The 20,960-nt window shown below is 43.6% G+C and overlaps 1 protein-coding gene and 1 long non-coding RNA gene across 2 annotated transcripts; one reads left to right on the top strand and one right to left on the bottom strand.

Moving 5' to 3' along the window:
* The first annotated feature begins 950 nt into the window (after nt 1–950).
* On the top strand, nt 951–16,993 carry tex2 (testis expressed 2). Its single transcript, XM_085352393.1, has 12 exons — nt 951–1,007; nt 4,640–6,380; nt 7,246–7,446; nt 8,365–8,728; nt 9,336–9,631; nt 9,919–10,062; nt 10,190–10,289; nt 12,358–12,478; nt 13,078–13,200; nt 13,499–13,708; nt 14,231–14,351; nt 16,621–16,993. Exons 2-12 carry the CDS (start codon nt 4,662–4,664, stop codon nt 16,765–16,767), a joined length of 3,546 nt encoding a protein of 1,181 aa, XP_085208519.1. The 5' UTR covers nt 951–1,007; nt 4,640–4,661; the 3' UTR covers nt 16,768–16,993.
* A 3,231-nt stretch (nt 16,994–20,224) lies between these two features.
* On the bottom strand, nt 20,225–20,863 carry LOC146633652 (uncharacterized). Its single transcript, XR_014906161.1, has 3 exons — nt 20,652–20,863; nt 20,465–20,551; nt 20,225–20,264 (listed from the first exon to the last, which is right to left on the bottom strand). It is a non-coding gene; the product is annotated as an uncharacterized LOC146633652 (long non-coding RNA).
* Nucleotides 20,864–20,960: the final 97 nt, after the last annotated feature.

Genomic DNA, 20,960 nt, shown 5'->3' with positions numbered 1-20,960 from the left:
AGGTCGTCATTGTTGGAGACTTCAACATTCATGCAGAAGACTCATCAAATAGTACCACTAAGGAGTTCCTGAGCATCATGGACTCTTTTAATTTTGTTCAGCATGTATCAGGCCCTACTCACACTGCTGGGCATACTCTGGACTTGGTCTTCACTTATGGCATTTCCCTTGACCACGTGAATTTAAATGACGTTGTTTTTAGCGACCATAAGTCAGTCTCTTTTAATGTGTCTGTCAACTCAGAGTCTCTTCCCCAAGGTTTTTTTAGGCGCAGGCGCTTTATTGATGACTCTGTTATTTCTAAATTTTCTTCCCTTTTCAGCCTTTCAGTCGGTGGCACCAAGGCTGTGGAACAGTCTACCACCACAACTACGTTTGGCTGACTCTGTGTAAAAAGCAGTTAAAAACTTTATTATTTAAACAGGCCTTCTGTTAATCAACACTTTTGAATTTGCATTATTTATATTGTCTATTTTATTACTTGATGTTTTCTTTATTTTAACCTTTCTGCACAGCGCTTTGTGACTGCCTGTCTACGAAAAAAAGTTCATGTCATTTAGTAGCGATTTTAAATCTTGTCTTTGTCTGTTGAATATACTATTATACTGCTTAAATCCTTTTTAGTCTCCCATCTGTGCGCTGTAAACGGCCAGTCTGGTGCTGGGGGACGACACCTCCACTGCCTCGCAGAGCTATTTTAAGAACTGCTTGTGTTGCTTCTTCACTGTGAGAGTCAAGTCAGGGACTCCTTGGCTGATAAAAGCGGGCGTAGTCCGGCTTTCGTGTTGGTCTATGATCGTGATGACCTCTCTTCATTTGCGTTCGACTCTTCTGATTTAGGTCACGGTGGGAAATGTTTGGATTCTTTCCCAGCTGACACGCTCTGACTCGCCCTCTGTGCAATATGCTGCATGTAAGCAAACAAAGTCCAGTACAATAGGGCCAGGGTGCCCATGATGACTGGGACCTGCGTTCTCCTAGGAGCGAGCAGCAGAGTATGAAACAAGGTGGGTCGTGTGTTTACCTGCTCTGAGCTTTTGTGTGACTCGTGTGCTCGGCGACAAAGCCTCCTCGACCTTTGTGTCTTTTTCTGTTTCTCTCCCTCCGCTCGCTTTAGCTGCTCAGACTATTCTCCCCTTTGTCTCGGTTTGCTTGCACCCTACTCATCCAGGCAACTGTGCGCATCACAAGTCCACAGAGTGTGAGTGTGCGTGCACTCGTTAGTGAGTGAGGCCTCTGTGTATCTCGGTTGTTAGTGACAATCAATTGCGCCATCATCCCCCTCCCCCGCCCTGCACCCTGCGTTCATCTCCGATCTCTCTGTCTCACTCGATTTATCTTCCCGCCGTCGCCCTCCCCTTTCAGTCCCTTCGCTGACTCGCTTCTTCTTTTGATGTCCTCTCTGTTCTTCTCTCGCAACCATTTTTCACCCAGTGGGCTCACGTCACTCCTGCACGCCTGCTTTTATTTCTTTTCTTTTCTGTTTGTTTATCTAAAGGTAAAATGTCTTTGCGGAAATGAACTTTGCAGACTTTAGGCGAGGTCACGCCGGGCTGTCCTGAACACCCGCCAGTCACCTTGTTATTTAATTACAGGGATGCACTTAATAGGTTGGGATTAACTAGGAAACAACAACAACTTGGTACTGGCCCTAAAAACCCAGTGTTGACTAAAATTCCCACCTTTCCTTTAGCAGCCCACTTCTCATGTTCCCTTTCTGTGTCTAATAATGGATAGCAGAGAATTTCTGTGGAGTAGATGCACTTTGAATTGAAGCAGGATGTTGGTATTGGACAAGGATGTTTTTGTGTATAATATTGATTAGCAGACTCTACATTACAAAAACATTGCTTTATGTAGAAGTCGTCATTGAACACCTTTTACACGGGCCGCTGTGCCCTGTGCTGACATGCTTGTTGCCCTGTAGCCTGTTCAGCCTCTTATGTCATTATGTTACCTTGCTGCTTTTAACCTCCCTCCCTTTCTCTGAAGTCTCCATAGGGCTGGCTTGAGCTGATTAGAGAGGCCATGCTTGCATTGATTAATTGGATGAGTCTCGTCTCCATGCCAGTCTCCTCTCGTCTCACAGTAGTGGCTAAAACAAACACACGCAAGGCGTTTAATGGCAGTGGAGCTTTGATGACAGGAAGTACCCGAAACTGTGGGTGTGTCAGCAAACACAGTGTTGGTGTGAACCTGAATAGCAGTCATCTTAACAGCAAACCTTACGTCTACAGAGGAGAACAGTACCTTAAAAGGTGTAGGTGCGTGCAAGCGTGCTATGTTTTGCATTGATTCAGTGTGCGATTTTTATTTTTTTATTTTTTTTGTCTTTTGGCTGCACCTTGCTAAAACCTGACTCTGAGAAAACTTGGAAACGTTGCTCCCTGCTCACCTTGTCAGCCTCCATAATGCTTTAATTCGTCCTTCAGGCTCTGATGACAACAACAACCTCTCCCATCTCCATGACTCTGTCTCCCCACTTAATTTGTCTCCTCTCCATGCTCTCCTCTCACTCTCATCCACTTCCCCTCATCTTTTTCGTCCTCCCTGTTTTCTCTCTCCTCCTGTCTTTAAGTAAATTCTGCTTCAAAAGCTTGTCTCTGAAAGGTCGTCTGCTGCTTCTGCAGACCCCCTGTGGCCTTTCATCTTTCTTCTTTATGTTGCTCTTTTTTTCCCTGTATCTGTCATTTTCTTTTGTTGTTTTTATTCGATCTGCTCTGCCCCTAGCACTTACCATGGCAGAACCAACAGCACACACGCATATACTGAAAATGACACACACAAAACCTATTGTAGCTCAGCCAAGTGAATGGCTGGCTGGGAAAGTCAAACGCTCTGTTATTCCATCCCGGCAAATGCAATCTCTGGAGATACAGTGCCAACCAGAGAGCCCCTAAGGGGCACTGAGGCTTTCTCAGAAATGCAGACAATCACACAAGCTTACTGCTATGTTGTCCCTCTCCCATCCCTCCTTCTTCCATTACAGACCTTTTTTTTTTTTTTTTTTTTTTTATATCAACCAGCTGAAAGCCCCAACACCAAAGAGGCTGCATGGTGTTGTGTGCACAAACAGCATGTTTGCACATATGTGTGCTCTGACTGTTTGATCATGCTAACCAAGGATGAGGAAGAATAAACAAGCACAATAACTCAATAACGACGCGAGGCCTCATTCAGTGAAATCATTGCATGATGAACGACTGCGGTTCCACTGTGTCGACTACACAAAAGACGCCTTGTTTCTGTGATCGCTTCAGCTGAACGGCCACTTTGTGGTGTCATTATGACCCGTATATTGTTTTGGATTGGTGAGGGAAAGTGGGTTTTGGTTTTTTTTTTTCTTGTCATGTGAATGTTTGTCTTTTTTAAGGTCAAATAAGGTCAACCCTTTATAGAATCTCTTATCTTTAAAACTGGTCTTAAAATGCTGCTGCCTTTGTTTGTATTGGCAACATTCAGGAAGTCATACTGGTATATGTGGATTCTAAATATCACGTTTTAGTTTGCATCCAAATATCATGTCATGTTTGAACTTTGCTTACCTGTAATGCTTTAATTTTATTGTACTGCAAACTTCAATGTTTAAAAAGAAATCTCATGAAAAGCCGCCCAGAGAGTGAGCTGGCTCGGGGGAGGTTTGAGCTCTTGGAGTGCTCCTTCTTTTGATCCGTTCTCATTTTCACCTCTTTTCAGTATTTAACCCGCTGCATTCTTTCCCCCTTTGGAGGGTGGAGTTAAACACAGCTGAAATGTTGATGGCCCTTCTTCTTGAGACTTGTGAGCTCTGAAGTAACCCATTAATCATGTTGCCATAGTGGGATGAGTGACTGGGTGCTTGTAAGACAGAGCGGGAGAGAGAGAGAGGCTTGGCCTGAGAGCAACTCGGTCTTCCGGCTACAACCTTACATAATGAGAGCTAATGGGTTGGGGAACATAGACATACCTGTCCAGTCCACTCACATTAGGGTGAACAGAAAGCTGCAAGGCTGTTCTTTTCTGTCTCAAGTACTGTATGTACAAGGAGTGCATTTAGAGCTCGTGGGGGTCTCTGCAGTTGTCACATGAACTCGAGAACTCTTTCATCAACAGCACCTCGTGCAGGAATGTGTTCAGTCAGTTTAACCGGGTAGACACTTCTTTAGCTTACCATTTATTAGTTGAGGGCAGTTAGCAACCAATAATTTCATGATGCATAGTAAAAATCTTGAAGTGTTTAGCCATTAATGTATTTTGTGCTGCTGGGTAACAAATTTAATAGTTTAATTTATACTTTTATCTACTTGGCTGTCATTCTCTATGGGTGTCAGTTTTCTACTGCTTATCGACTACTTCCAGTAGTTTTCCGCTCAGACCATTTTGTTCAGGCCTGCTCAATTCTGTAATTAAATTGCAATGTAATTTTTTTCCCCCCATTGGTTGATCTCATCTTCCCACCTATCCCCTGGCTACTGCAGAAGTGGCCCTCAGGGTACTTATACGTCTGGTTTGAAATCGCTGATTAAATCGAATTGCCAATTTGTACTACAAACACTACAGCCTCCCTCCCCCCTGCACTGATGCACTATTGCTTCATTGTTTTTTATTAACCACGTGTTCCCACTGTCTCTGTGTTTTGTTTTGTTTTTCCCCCCCCCAGGCCGTGAGCCCTGTGCAGGGTGATGATGAGCAGTCAGGGCGGCAGCAGCAGGGGAAGTGGCCAGCATGCTGCCACTCCGCCCCCTCGTCACACCCCTGGACCCAAGCTGCAGGTCCAGCGTTCCCACTCTCGTGACACCATCACCATACACTTCTCTGCTCTGGGGAAAGAGGAAGACGATGAGGAAGAGGAGCTCTTTGGGATACCCGCTGGATCTGTTAAAGACAAGTCTGTCCTCGATGGTACAGGGGGGCTTCAAGGTCCAGCTTCAGCAGCTGATGACCGGTGCGTTGCTACAGGCTTGGAAGCAAAAGAGGAACTGCTGTTTGAATCTGCTGGTGCAGACACCCCCTCGGGACCTGCTGTTCTCCCAGTTTTATCTACCACCTTATCTGTGCAGCCCTCAGACCCTCAGCCACACACACACTCTCCTGCCTTGACTATTAATCCCACATCCACCCTCTCCTCCAATCCTCCTGCCAGCTCCTCCTGGCCGTCTGAACGGCTCCCGGTCAATCCCTCCCCCGCAAGCTCCAGCTCCTCTTCACCATGCAAGTCTGCAGCACTGTCATCCTCCAAGCCTTTTCTTAGTCTGGTTAGGTCTTTGTCCAATGACGTTGAGTCTCGAGAAACTGTCCCTTCACTTTCCACCGTAGCACCAACCCACGCACGTCATCGACACTTAATGAAGTCTTTTGTTAAGTCTCTGTCCACGGACGCTTCCAAGGCTGACCATTCGGAAGGGCCTCTTCAGCATCAGCAAATACAGCCATCCCATCGGCCTCCACCTCGCAACATGCAACTCTTCAAACAGTTCTCCCAACCCCGTTTATCCTCCAGTCCCGTCATCGTCACTCAAGCAGGTGGAGACTCTAAAACAGCCCCCTCCTCCCCCATCATGTCTCCAGATGGTAGGTCCTTCTTCAAAGTCCAAGAGGTGGAGGCCAAGATAGAGGATACCAAGCGGCGGCTATCGGAAGTGATGTCAGACCCTCTGCAGCTTTTTAGTAAGATAATGGGGGATGAGTCTGGTACGGGGTCTGCTGGAAGTGCTGCTTATCGTGCCAAATCGCTGTCCTCCAGCGCGTCGGAGCTCAGCGGAGTAACAGCGGTAAATGGACACGGAGAAGGTGGCAACAACTACAGCATCAAAGAGGAGGAAGGGGCAGAAGGAGAAGACGAGGAAGAAACCCCCACAGCTAAGGGCCCAGAGTCAGGTTTTTTCTCTTTCCCGTCACTCGCGCCAGCCCTCACCCAGGCCTCATCTTCTGCCCTCCACAAATCTCCCTCTCTCACTCTGGGCCGCTGTTCGATGTCAGCCCTGGTAGCTCGACAGGAAGACGAGGACTTCTGTGAGCTGTACAGCGAAGACTTTGAGTTATGTACTGACACAGAGACACCGGACGGTGATCGTTCTGGGTCCCGGCAACCCCATACTGGTAGCACTGGTTTGTGTAGTGAGCTCGATCCAGAGGACGAGAGAGCCGAAGAGGAGGCCGAGACCTTACCCGTGACTGGTCTCATTATTTTAACACAGTTGGTGTATTGGTATTTGGTGCTTCCTGTGCCACCCTGTGTGTGCTCAGTAGTGCACGGGATAATAGCGGGGTTCGCGTTGGCGTTGCTCGTGCTTTGGCTGTCATCCCCTCAGCCCTCCTCATCAGTGAGCAGAAAAAGGAGGCGAAGGATAGAGCAATGGAATGTGGCCCAGCTGGATATTAAGGAACCAGGGATATTCAAGGTAAAGGCAAAACATGTGACTTCAAAAGTAAACTTGTGATTAGTTTTCCCAAGTGTGGTGCCTATGTTCAGTTTGTCCTTACTCTGAAGAAGACTATATGTTTCTACTCTGTTATTTCAGTTGAATTGCCTTTGTTAACACAGTGCCCTTCGGGAACAAAAAGGTAGGAGTTTGGATGAGAATTCAATCTGTGCAGCCTGTTGGGGAATCACGAGGTTGTGTTGCACTTCTTCTCCAGTGATGGCTCCAGTTTTTCTTTAAGCGAAACATTTTAATGACAGCACCACCGTTTGCTCCTTATTCTCGAGTAACCTCAGAAAATCAGAAGAGAAATCTTTAGTAATTTGACAGAGTTATGCAAGCATGTGTATGTGTGTGTGCCTTAGTGGGTACTAAGCGATTGCACAGGATAGCCTGATGGCTAGAGGCCACAGCTGTTCCAAAAAGAGGAGCTCTGCAGAACATGATACAGGCAGATGAACGACAGCCCCTCGGGCACACAAGTGTGGGGAAGCGGTCCAACAAGCTTTGTCTTTTTCTTCATACTTGTCTTTCTTTGGGAATACACAAAGTCTCAGATGCCCCACTTTATCTTTTGCTGTGTTGCATAAATTTTAAGCAAGAATGTCTTTTTAAATCAATGGTATGTGATACATAGTGGAGATTCAATAAACTGCGTTTTTTGGCACTTTAATGATGGTTTCATTTTTTATCTCAGGAGGTTACTTAGTTAATTTGAGCAAATTAATTCTCTGGTTTTAAACTGAAAATCTGATGTGTGTATAAAAGACTGTGCAAAAGTCTTGAGAGGTGACTCGAGTTTTACTTCATTGTAGCTGAAAAGTCTTCTGCTTCTCTCTCGCAGGGCTGGATGAATGAGATCCACAGCTATGACCCGGAGACGTACCACGCCACCCTGACCCACTCCGTTTACGTCCGTCTAGAGGGCTCAGTCCTGCGTCTGTCCAAGCCCAACCGGAACATCTCCCGTCGTGCCACACACAATGAGCCTAAACCTGACGTCACTTACATCAGCCAGAAGATCTACGACCTGACTGACAGCAAGGTGCGGTGGTTTAAACAAACCTTTTGGTCATGGAAAGAGAGATTTTTGCTAACACCACTCAAAGACGAGGGGGAAATTAATGTGTTAAGTGTGTGTGCGCGTCTCCTCAGTGTATTACTGTGCTTGATGATAAGCTTAACATTTAGTGACATCGAGCACACGTCCCGTCACATTTGCCTTTGCCCGACTGCATGCTCGCTAATAGGTCATGCTCAGTGACAATCACAGCTTGTGACTCGTAGACTGTGTGTAAACGTAGAGTGAATATCACAGGTCACTGACCTTATATACACAGTTGTGTATCTTGTGTACTAGCGCACTGATTCAACAGTTTTGCATATCTCAAGGCACAGCTGACATTTCTCATGTCAGTGTATCACAGAGCAAAAGGTTTCATCATGTACCCTTAACCTACTCTTCTTCTCTGGTTTCCTAAAGTGCCCTTTCTCAGTTATTATTGTAGATACTTAGTGTGTAGTTTATTCAGACACTCGTACAGGAAAAGCATCCCTGAAGGTCCAATTTCTGCTCATGGTGTTATTGTTTTAATCTGAGATCCAATACCGCTCCAACCCATTACAACCACAGGGATGAATGAAGTGCTGCTGTATGTATTAGAGAATTGTTGGCCTATAGCAAGAACAAAAGCAGAAGTACATGAACCTTTCCAGCCCTGAATGGTGCCAAATCTTGGTTACTTATCAACAGAAAACAGGCATATTCTTACATTTATTGCCACCAGTTGTTTCCACTCATACCCTCAGGTATCAATCTGCCGCATAAAAATGTGAACACTTTTTCTCTTTATCTTCTTTTCTTTATAATCATTCTGTTGCCCTAGAAACACCAATAAAGAAATAAAGAAAGCACTCATGTTCATGAGATTGATTTAGTGAAGTCAGTCTTTATACCCCACAGATATACCTGATGCCTCAGAGCCTGGCTAGGAAGAGAGTTTGGAACAAGAAATACCCCATTTGCATTGAGCTGGCCAAGCAGGATGACTTCATGTCCAAGGCCCAGGGAGAGAGGCCTGAAGCTGGGGAAGAAAAATCGACAGTTCAGAGTGAGAAGGTGGAGAAAACGGACAAGGGTGAGAAGGCAGAAGGATCGGCGTCAGCAGAGGAACCCAAAAAACCAACCTTTGGAGGCGGGGATTTGACTATCTACCTTTTCGGGAGGACGGGTCGGGAAAAGGAAGAGTGGTTCCGTAGATTTCTTCTAGCATCCCGAATGAAATCAGAGGGAAGAGGTGGCAGTCTGCCTAGCATCTGCAAGAATGGTGAGCTTCACACTCTCCCAGATCAAGGTGCAAACACACACACACGTAAAGCATTTGTTATCCATGTTCTTTCTTTCTTTCTTTTTTTTACACACCTGTATTTGCACAGACACGCGCCATTCCTCGATGTCAGAATAGCCGTTCTATTAAGTAGGCAACTGCGCAGCAATCAGATCTGTGCATAAGCCCCAGCTTAGGGACTGCCAATCCCCTCAACTAAGTGAACCGATGAGTGTGGTGGGTCAGCAGGATTACAAGCACAGAGCATCAGCGTATTATAGCATCACTTTCCACAGTGGGATGTAAGCCTGTGCGGAGGAGGCCTTATACAAAGAGAAATGCCAAAATTGTGTGGGTCAGGAGATAAAGGTAGTAAAGGTAGGGCTGGATTACTGGAAAGCAGTGTACAGCATGCTAATTCAGAGTGCTGCAGTCTACTGTGAGAAAGGAATACAAAAATAGCTGACAGCTATCTAAGGCTAATTCAATTTTGAGCATTTATTATTATTGTATACAAATCTGGAATCACTAAAAATGTTCCGTGTTCTAGCATAATTGTGTCAAAACACCCCCTTCACATCCCACATTTCCTTCCTTCCATTTGTAGCCTTCTTACCCTCCCACAGTCGCAGTAGCAGCTTTCAATCTGTCGGAGGCCTGGAGGCTGACAGCAGGAGCAGCAGCCGGGGAAGCCTGGAGGAGCTGTCTCAGTCTCAGTCTCGTCACAGAGAGACCACCGCCGCTCTCTCCTGTGGCTCTACTGCAGGCTTGAAGCAGAAGATGCTGTTGGACTATAATGTCTACATGGCCAAATACGTGAGTCCCCAGGTGCCGCCTAGAAGCCCGACTGCCACTGACAGCGCTAGGAACAGCCCGGATAGCAGCCCCCAGACTACCAAAAAGGTAGGAGACAGATGGATGCATGTCAGGCTGAATAGAAAAAGATTGTCATCCAAAGTGGGCATCTATCAAAAGCCCCCCCTGGGGTCTGCACGTTTAAACCACAATATCAACTAAATCAGTCTGTTGTCACCTGAAGTTACCCCAGAGAGCTCCGAACCACTGGCAACTCAGTGAATCTTACTGAAGGGTTGCTGGGAGCAAACTCAATATATCAAGCTCAAGCTTGATGCAGAAAATGATTATAGATATTCAAAACTGCCATTCATACATGTATGTGTGTCCTTTAGCTGCGTAGGAGTTCAGAGGAGACTGCGGAGCCTGAGGCCTGGGTAAATGCATTTCTGGGAAGGATATTCTGGGACTTCCTGGGAGAGAAATATTGGGCCAATGTAGTCTCCAAAAAGATCCAAATGAAGCTCAGTAAGATCAGGGTGAGTAGTAGTAGTAGCAGTAGCTACAGTTAGTAATATCCAAATGCAAGAAGATTTCCTCAAGAGATAGAGATTTGTCTTTGCGTTGGCTGTATTTGTATCTTTTTCCGTACATGTTGTCTTTTAGCTGCCATATGTTATGAATGAGCTGACTCTGACAGAGCTAGACATGGGCTTCTCCATTCCTAAGATCCTCCGTGCCTCCAAACCTTCAGTGGACCACCAAGGTAGGAAGAAAATTACATTAGGTGTGTTATTTTTTTTACATTTTTGTGGGTGCTTTCAAGATTTCTTATTTTTATCTTACTCGAGCCACTTATTAATTCTGTCTTTTCCCCAACCCGTCTTCTTCACCTTTCATACCATATCTCCATCTTATTCCTCTTCTCGCTAGATTAAGCCATAACCCCCTACCCTCCAACACTCTGTCCTTCTCTCCTCTGGAGTCTAGCCTTTCTGCATGTTTGCTCTATTAAGCCACAGTAATTAAACCTCATGTCTTGGCTCCCCCTCATCCATTACTGAAACACTGACTCACCCAGCCTGCTTTAAGCCTGAGCAAAGGGACTAGTTTGACACAGAAACAGAGCAGAGATGTGTATTAATTCCAGCTGGTTTAAGGCAAAAAAAAGAGATTGTTAAAAGCTTCAGTCATTTGGGGTGGGGGTTTTTTTTTAGTTTTTTTTTTTTAAATTTGTCATTTCTTAAAATATGATGATTATACACTTGCTAGCCATTTTGTTAGGTATTGTTCAACTGGTCGAATGCGTCATTAGCCAATGACATGGCAGCAACTTAGTACATTTAAGCATGTAGACATGGTCAAGATGACCTGCTGAAGCTAAGGCTATAATTGACATGAGCTCACCGAAATTGGACAACAGAAGAAAAATGTCGAATGCTGAAGACTTCACTGGATTCAAATGGCCTCCACAGTCACCAGAGCTCAAGATCTCTGGAGCACCTTTGAAACCGAAATCTGTGAGAAATGTTTCCAGCACCTTTTCGAATCTGTCTCATGAAGAATTAAGACCCTTCTGAAGGCAAAAGGGGGTCCAACTAGTAAGGTGTACCTCATAAAGTGTCCAGTGAATGTAAATGTCATGAGGAGCCGCCGTGTTAAAATTTTTGTTTATCAATTCCAGATTAAGAACATTCAGTTTTTCTTGATCTTAGGTCTAAAGATTCTTGTTGTTCAGTTGTTGGAGCAGGGTGTCTGCAGAGCTCACAAATGTGTCTGAACCTATACATCCTCAGATATATACTAACAAAGCATCATTAGCCGATGATGAAATGTGCGCTTTCATCCTGCATGAACTGAACACGCTTGTGATTTCTTCTCTTGTGTGATGATGGTAAAATTGAGGGAAAGGCAGCTTCTCAATGCCTTATTTATGGGGAGACATGGCTTGATTGACAATGTTTACACTGTGCTTCGATAACCGCACAATACACACAAACTGATGTTTGTCAGTTGTGCAAAGATGTGAAAATGAGCTAGAGGCTTATAAGAAACAAGTGGGTATAACATTCTTGACGTTAGTGTATGCACAGAACCATTTTAACCATCTTAGCATGCAGACATTTCATAATTAGCTCAGAGGAGAGTCGGGCTGAAGCGTCACTTTTGCAATTGCTTGGTCATGCACATGCTGCACAAATGGAAATTATTAATGTGGAGGCAAATTCACCACACTATATGACAATGAGAGCGATTTAAAGGAATATCTAATGCACGATTGCTGTGATATGTTTCCCGGTTCTACATCTGTCTGTGGTAGAGATGTGTTGGCTCCTTCAAATTTAATGAGAAAATCCAGACGGTCTCTTCCTGCTGTTTGTCTCGTGCTAGACAATGAGACACTGTCTTCCATGATGTGTCTTGCTGCTGTCATGTAGCTTCTCTCTGGCACTGCTGTCACACAGACTGTACGAATCAATGAGCATTTACAGGGAGAGGGAAAGTGAAGAGAAGGGAGGGGGGCAGACAGAGGGGATAATAAACGTCAGTTACCGGCTGCAGACGTTCGCTGTGCAAACAGCAGGGGGATCGTAATCTGAATAATTCTCCTGCCGCCCGCTGAGGAGTGGGACGTGTAAACAGGAAGTAGCTTAATAAAGAACTGCTTCCTGATAGGTGACCTTTTTTTAGGTAGATGAGCACTACAGTTAACCTTGCAACAATTAAACACAAATCATTAGGTTGTTATTGATTTTCCTTATGCTATTGACGAGGATGTCAGCAGGCATGGGTTTGGTATAAAAAACATCATAAGTCTTTGTTTTCTTTCTCAGGTTTGTGGTTTGATCTGGAGGTCTCCTACACGGGCTCTTTCCTCATGACGCTGGAGACCAAGATGAACTTGGCCCGTTTGGGAAAGGAGGGCGAGGGCCTTGGAGAACATGGGAAAGATTGGTGAGGCTTTAAAAGTGCATTTCTTCTTTTATGCAGAATAATGAAGCTGAGTGAAGCTCGGTCTGATTTTATTTTGTTTTTAAGAAGGCTTCCAGATTTTAGAGTCGTCCTCCACAGCTTGTCCTGATTCCTCCGTGTTTGTTTTTCTTCTTATTGTCTCATTCTCAGTGACAGTGCCAAAATAAAATGTGTGAAGGATTCGATTTTCTGCTAAAGAAAACCAGCTCTGAGTCGGATGGTAATCGGGTGCATTTGCATTTTTAGAGCCATATTAGTTGTCACATGCGTTTTTCACAGTTCCTCCCCTTTTGTCGTGTTGCCTTTTCCCTCCTTCTCTTTATATACTAATCCTTCCCGTGGATGCTTACCGCTGTGGACATGTGTACAGTAAACTGGCGAGTTTGGGAATTGGATGCCTACAGTCGCTGTCCCTGAAACAATACATTTTGGGTTATTGGATCTTTTTTTGAGTGAGATCGGTGGAGAAGTAGTTCCTGGGATACATTTAATGGGAATTAATAGTGATTGATAAGGGCTCTTTGCAAAGCCACTGGGGCCTGACTTTGCAACATGAGTGCTTGTTTATGTGTGCGTGACAGGTCAAGGCCACGGACATACTGTCTGGCAGACAGTGACGAGGAATCGTCTAGTGCCGGTTCATCGGACGAGGAGGATCCTCCAGAACTCCTCAGTGACAAACCTGTTCTGCCTGGAGCAGAGGGGTGAGCAAATGTCTCTTTCTAACAACATTAGTGCACCTCCGAATTGAAAATGAGCAGAATAACATTCGTACTGAGGTTCTGAAACAGAACATTTTTCCTTTTTCTATCCAACCAGCCACCCACTCAGACATACATATTTGAAGGCTCGCTGATGATTTAATGTAGCACCCGGTCACTTGCACACATAGCCCCTCGATAGTGGGTGCTGAGTAGCAAGAGATGCCGTTATGAATTAATTATGAACCTGACTCACTCCTTGTCTCCCCTCCTCCTCTGTTTCCATCATCGACTCGCGTAGTTATGTGGGAGGCCACAGACCCAGCAAGATCATGCGCTTTGTGGACAAGATAGCCAAGTCGAAGTACTTCCAGAAAGCCACAGAGACGGAGTTCATCAAGAAGAAGATGGAGGAAGTATCCAACACGCCCTTGTTGCTCACCGTAGAGGTGCAAGAGTGCCGCGGGACTCTGGCTGTCAACATCCCACCTCCCCCCACAGACAGGATATGGTATGTTTAGAAGGATGTGGAAAATTGCAGGATGGAGTTGGTATGTCACAATCTATGTGAATGGCTTGAGATTATAGCACTGCACCCTCTGCTGGGCAAAAACAACAACACAAGCAAGTGATGAGAGAATAAAAATGTTTAATCACATCTAAGAAATGAGGGCACAAAGGTGTGTTTTCCATTAAAGATGTGGAACATTGAAGCCTTAAATACACACTGATTTATGTTTGGCTTAATTAATACGAACTTCTTTATTTGCGCCACTAAATAGGTGCTAAGAAAAATATAATTAAAACAACATATAGAAAAATCTGTTTCTGTTGCATGCTATATATGTTTTGCATGTTTTCCTCCATGTTTTTACCTTTTTTCTCCTTAAATACTGCTAATATGTATTTTTTTTTTTTTTTTAATTGAAATGAAGCAGTCATTTAAGGAAAAACCCATCAATCGACATCTGTTTCATGAAGCTGGTCTGAAAATTCAACACGATTATCACAAACTTCTCTTTTTGGCTGTCAGGTATGGTTTTCGGAGTCCGCCTCACCTGGAGCTCAAAGCACGGCCCAAACTCGGTGAAAGGGAGGTGACGCTGGTGCATGTAACAGAGTGGATTGAGAAGAAACTGGATCAGGAGTTCCAGGTATACACTGGGAGAAACAAGCACCGGTGAAATCTAATCTTAAGTCATAATAAAGTCTACTTATTGTCCATTTGCAAGTTCAATTGTTAAAAACGAGGAATTGCATGGTTTTAAATTTACACTCGCTGGTCACTTCATTTACTATACCCGCTGAACTGTTCATTATTGCAGATATCTAATCAGCCAATCACATGGCAAAACGCAAATACATTAAGACATGTAGGCATGGTTAAGACAACTTGATGAAGTTCAAACTGAGCATCAGAATGGGGAAGGAAGGTGACGTAAGTGACTTTGAATGTGGTATAGTAGTTGATGCCAGACGGGCTGGTCTGAATATTTCAGAAACTGCTGATCTACTGGGATTTCCCCACACAGCCGTCTCTATGGTTTACAGAGAATGGTCAGAAAAGAAAGAAAAATATTCAGTGAGCAGCAGTTGTGTGGATGAAAATGCCTTGCCAATGTAAAAGGTCAGAAGAGAATGGCTAGACTGTTTTAAGGGCAAGAGTACCTCAAATAAGCACTCATTGCACCCAAGATATGCAGAAAGGCATCTCTACATACAGATGGACTACAGCAGCAGAAGACCACCCTGGGTGCCAGTGTGGTCAGATAAGAACAGCAAACTGAGGCTACAATTTGAAAGATTTGACAACAGAAGATTGGAAAATGTTACCTGGTCTGACGATTCTTGATATCTGTTGCAATGATCATTAGAATCAGAATTTGACATGGATCTGTCTTGTGTTGTATTAATGATTCAGGTTTGTGGACTTTGGGCTAGTTCTGGTTCTAGTTGCTGACCACATCCACCCCTTTGTTACCACAGTGGACCCATCTTCTGATGGCTGTTTCCACCATGTTAACGCACCATGCCACAAAGCTCAAATCATCTTAAAACTGTGTTCTTGAACACACAGTGACCATGTTCAAATGGCCTCCAGAGTCACCAGATCTCAGTTTAATAGGGAACCTTTTGGAAATGTTGGAATGGGAGATTCTCATCATTGATGTGCAGACTATAAATCTGAAGCAACTGTGTGATGCTGTGATGTCCATATGGACCAAAGTCTCTGAGGAATGTTTCCAGCACCTTATTGATTCTGTGCCATGAATTAAGTTAGCTCTGAAGGTAAAAACCGGGTCCAACTTAGTACTAGCACGGTGTAATGAAGTGGCTGGTGAGTGTTCAGTTTGAATTTGACACTCTGTTTGGAACTGAACAAGGGATTTTAAGTATTTAGCACATCCGAATATACCTTAAACCAGTGGTGTTCAAACCCAGGCCTCGAGGCTCGGTTTCCTGCAGGTTTTAGATGTGTCCTTGATCCATCACAGCTGATTTGAATGGATAAATGACCTCCTCAACATGTCTTGAGGTTCTCCAGAGGCCTGGTAATGAACTAATCATTTGATTCAAGTGTGTAGACCCAGGGTGAGATCTAAAACTTGCAGGACACCGGCCCTCGAGGCCTGGAGTTGGCCTTAAACCAATGTTCTTTATGTAAAATACCTTTGGCCTATTTAGAATTACCACCCATGTGTGCATAGGAGGAACATGTAGATCCAAACAGAAAGTTTTAACCAGTAGGTTTAAATCCAATATGTTGTTAATACATTGTGCTATTTTCAATTGAATATAGTTAAAAAAAAAAACTCCAAATCACTGGAATCTGTTTTTACGTTTAACACAGCACCCTAACCTTTTTTGTAAACATGGGTGCATTTAGTGCATGATGTCATATCCTGTGGTATTTATCAACTGATGTTTGAAAGTCTATCATTGGCATGGCCGAGAAGCTCAAAGTTTACTCACCAAGGACAAAGAGCACCTCTGCAAACTACCGCAGCAAATTGTCCCTGTCAGGTTTACCACACATCAACATTTATCTCTGCCTCCTCCTCAGGGGCTGTAATTACGTTTTGGCCCCCTCCACAATGCTTCTAGTAAAATATAGCGCTGCGGTGCACACTGTTGTCATTTGTGAGCAAGTGTTTACATCTGGCTTTCAACAAACGCTGGACTCAGGCTTTATTGGGTTTCAGACATAACAATACAGGGTTGCTTTGTTGCTTTCTTGTTAAAAGAGATAGTTTGAAACTTTATTTTTGTTTTCATTTTGTATGTTTTTGATGACAAAACTAGAATTTATAGGTTCTGTTCCTCTAATAGTCTCTCACAGTGGTTTTCGAGTAAACATGCTTCACTGTCCTCCACCATATTTATTGCTAATCCTTGTTTTTGTTTTTTTTCATCATTTCACAGAAAATATTTGTGATGCCAAACATGGATGATGTGTGGCTACCCATAATGCACTCTGCCATGGATACGCGTTCAAATGCCAACTTGTTTACTGTGACAAATGATGCCTTGAAGGATCCAGAACCCGAATCTGATGTCTCTGACATGTGAAGGCACGCTGCTCGAGGTGTTCAATGACAAGCTTTTTATCGCCATGTCCCCGCCCCGTCTCAGAGATCACAGCTCCAGCAGTGGGCTCGGTCGGCTCCCTGGTATTTTTACCAGTACTCCAGTCCTGCTGTCGCACCGCTCCATGAAGGCTGTGCTTCAAAACGATCTGAAATCTACTCATATCTGGCTATTAAAAGCAAACAGAAGAGAACAGTGACTCACAGACTGCCGATCATTCACACAGTTTTAGTGTGACATCAAATATTATGATTCACTCTGATGAAATTACTTTTTTGGGGGACATGGTTAAAGTGTGTGTGTGTGTGTGTGTGTGTGTGTGTGTGTGTGTGTGTGTGTGTGTGTGTCATGGTGGATTGACAAATAGCCATCCGATCCAACCAGAGGAACCATAATACCTGTGATGTACAGCTGCCCCAAACGTGATAGTTGTACAGTGTAAACCTTTTATGTGACGTTTCTAATTGACTGGTTTATTGTTACTATAACTCTTTGAGAACTCCTGAGGCCACTAAACGAAGATTGTGTATATCTGAGCGAGCAAACACCTGACAGAATATTCCTTTAAATTCGCAGGCGATTTCGCCGAAAACCCCAGCATCTGTGATTACATGTTTCACAGGGATGTCGAGACACATTTATCAACCACTCACACTGCTGCCTGTGCCGGCTGCCTGGCACCTATATGCAAACCAATCAACGGCTCTGCGTCTATAAGACACCGGGCCTGTTTAGAATAAAGGACTGTCATTATGCTTTTTACCTGTGTCATAGGACTTACAGAGGAGTCGTGTGAATTGAAGTACATCTGCAAACGCAGCAGCAAAACATTGCCTAGGTCTATTGAATGTATACATAGGAATGCAGCTCTTTAGCTGTGCAATGGAATAGCTCATTCACTAAAAACGTGCTTCTAAGCAACATGTTTCAAGCGCTCTTTTCGTGTTATGTTCAGAGTCGACAAAAAGTAATAATTTTCTATTTTTTATTGCCAAAGCAATCTTTCAGTGTGGTTTAAAGAAAGAAACCAGAGGGTTGTGTATGAGGTAAACAGAAATTCAGAAGATGGAGAAAAATAATCTGCAGGGAGTGATTTTAATGAGCAGGAGACTGAAACACTTTTAGTTTAAATGGAAACACATAAACTCAGAAATGTGTAGTTTAAAGAGCTGGGACATCCACTCTTGCTGTTTTATTTTAAATCAATAACATACTGGATATTAGCCATATTATTTAATGCTCTCAGCAGACATCCAGCTAATGAATGCTCCGTTTCTGTTGAATTATTTATTGATTTCCTTTTTTTAAATGCTGTCTACTGTTGTACACATTAAAGAAAAACATGACATACACTAGAACTACAGGATCTTTGTAATCTGCCAAGACGCCCTGCTTTACAGGTGACTTTTACTTTATATGTCCAGACATGTGTGTTGACAAGTGTATGAGGCAGAAAGTGCCTTTAAAGTAAATTAAACATTCCTCCATAGTGAGCCGCCGTGTTTCTTGCATCAGTTGAGAATAGGAAAAGGGGGAAAAAAAGTCTTTGTGCCATTACTGTGTCTGTTAAGACATGCCCATTTTGGTTTTTCATGTCTCGGTGTTGTTTATTTGCACAAGTGATGACAATATCAAACATTGCTGTTGTGTTCAGTGATGTTGCAGAATGTTACGTTTCTGATCATTGTGGATCAATAAAATCTTTTTGCTCGGAAAGAATACGTATGGATTTGATGTTCTGACAGAAGAGATGAGGAATGAGAAGCCGGAGCCAGATTCTCATCAGAAGACATGCATTTTTATGCTGTTTCGCTTCATAAGGTACGCCTGTTCAATCACAAGGCGCCAACTCAGTGAGTTGAGGCGTATCAAGATGAGATACACCAGAATGGAGAAGAAAGGTGTTTTAACTGACTTGGCATGGTTGTTGATGCCAGATGGGCTGGTATCTACTGGGATTTTCCTGCACAATCATCTATTAATGTAACAGGGAATGTTCCAAAGGAGAAACTATTCAGTGAAAAACGCTTTACTGATGTGAGAGGAGGGCGGGAAGAATGCTTTGAGCTGATTGGAAGGCAACAGTACTCAAATAACCACGTGTTATGACTAAAGTATGCAGAAGAGCACCCTCTAATTACACACCAAACAAACCTTGAAGCAGATGGGCTACTGCAGCAGAAGACCACACAGGGTGCCACTCATGTTAGCTAAGCACAATCCACAGGCTACAACCCACAAAATTAGACAATGCAAGGTCTCTGTGTTCCCACTCGTGACCTGGAAACTGATAGTTTGATCTGCTGAGAGTTGTCTCAACTCCCGAAACAAATCTGTGGGTAGAGACGTTGCACAGGTGTCATTTGTGGAAGTGTTTATACACGTGAAGTAGTGGTGGCACATCACTGGATGATATGAAGCCTGCTGAGAGTTGGACTTTAAGATATTCAACAAATGAACTTTATCATTTCCAATTATAAATATAGTGGCTATAACAGCCACTTATGAGATGATGCCGCTGTCCCATGTCATAAGTGGCATCTTATTTTTGTTAACCAGTTTTTCCTAGCCCCGTCTGCTCTCATCTGGGGGAAGAGGAATCAAGGACGTGAAGTATGAAAGACAACACTTCACAATCTAAAAATAGTATGTGTGTGGATGTACATTCACTTGACAAAAATATTCAGTATTTAACCGGCTGCATTTCTTCTTTTTAAACATCTGACTTGTGGTGTCAAATTAAGTGTTAATGCTAACAGATGTGCTGACACCACAGACGGATGTTAAACTCCGTCACGTGGGCAGCTTCCACACTTTGAGAACACTATACCTGAACTTCATCTCGAGTCTGTGTCTTGCTTTAAAAGAGAGACTTGGTGAAATAAAAGCCAAGAAACCCCAGTTATGACAAGACATGACTTGATCTTGCACTGCTCTCCACCTTCGAGTGGCCACGGAAGAGGCCAGCCAGGTTCAGAGGAGTGCCCAGAAATAAGTTAAAATAACAAAAACGACGCTGTTGGTTTGTGGAAAAATGCTTTATTCTTTTTAAAGAGTCAAGATTCAAAGTGTTTATTGTCATGCGTCACAAGAGAAAAGGCATTTCTCTGTGCAATGAAATTCTTTCTTTGCTGTCCACCCGCAGATGTCGATTAATATATACAATAAAAATAGAACAAATACAAATAGTACAAATAAAATAAAAACAAAGATGGAAAAAAACCCCCCCAAAAAAACATGTTTATCTGAGACACTGCAACTTCAAGCCTGGGTCCACTTCTTGAGCATCACAGGCTGGTCCCTGAAGAAGAAAACAAATAAGCTCAGTTGTTAACAAGCTGTTTATAAAGATCTTTGAGGGGGGCAGATCAATAATGTCTTCAAATTTATCAGAAGACTTATCAGTTACAATCATTTTGGATTACACTCAAATTACTTACTGTGTCATTATCCTGAACATCCATTCACACTGAAGGCCCCTGTGCAGAAAATGATAAAAAAAAAAAAAAGCTTAAGTGCATGTGATTGATTGATTACAAATCCTGACCTGTGTTAGTGACTCAACTCAGATTTCAATTCTGACTTCATTTTCAGATCAGAAGTCTAACGCACGAAAACTCATCATCCATGAACCAAAGGGAAAACACATTTTCTGTACTTCACATTTCTGACTTCATACCTCGCTGCTGGCCGTCCTCCACGAGACTGTATGACACCACCCTGTCCACGTGAAGTGCAGAAAACATCCACTAGAGCAATCACCATCCTATTTCACAAAGAGACCAAAATACCTGGTTACAGATGGGAGCTCAAGCGGGTTGTATTTTTATTTAGTTTTTTTTTTTTTTTTTTAAATAAGTTCTTACCTTCGTTTTCTTTGCTCATGCGGCCTAGTCAAGTCCCGCTGCTCAAACGCGCAGTCATTGCTTTCAGTGCTCTAACTTTACACCTCCCCATCATATATGCACTGGCAGTCAGCTGCAATAATAATAACTACAACATAAAATTTCATAGCCAAATTAAACACGACCATGCCGCAGTTCGCTTGCCCAACGCTGAAAGGCATGCCTCCCACACTCTTCGCAGACCGCTGTAGAAAATGTCCCCCGGATCTATTTTATACCACATCCGGTGTCCGTATCGCTTTTCTCATTGGCTCACAGACTCTCGACATT

The sequence above is a fragment of the Diplotaxodon limnothrissa genome, linkage group LG4 (genome assembly GCF_057381915.1).
Source record: "Diplotaxodon limnothrissa isolate DT_005_m linkage group LG4, D_limnothrissa_male_GT1.1, whole genome shotgun sequence".
Taxonomy (NCBI): Eukaryota; Metazoa; Chordata; class Actinopteri; order Cichliformes; family Cichlidae; genus Diplotaxodon; species Diplotaxodon limnothrissa.
The sequence above is the reverse complement of the archived record's forward strand: the minus strand, read 5'-3'. Positions and strand labels throughout refer to the sequence as shown.

Bases quoted from the DNA above. Each gene is read 5' to 3' on its own strand.
- tex2 (XM_085352393.1), top strand. From the start codon at position 4,662: ATGATGAGCAGTCAGGGCGGCAGCAGCAGGGGAAGTGGCCAGCATGCT. The intron at 6,381-7,245 runs GTAAAGGCAAAA...TCTCTCTCGCAG, and splicing joins AGGAACCAGGGATATTCAAG to GGCTGGATGAATGAGATCCA. The intron at 14,352-16,620 runs GTATACACTGGG...ATCATTTCACAG, and splicing joins AACTGGATCAGGAGTTCCAG to AAAATATTTGTGATGCCAAA.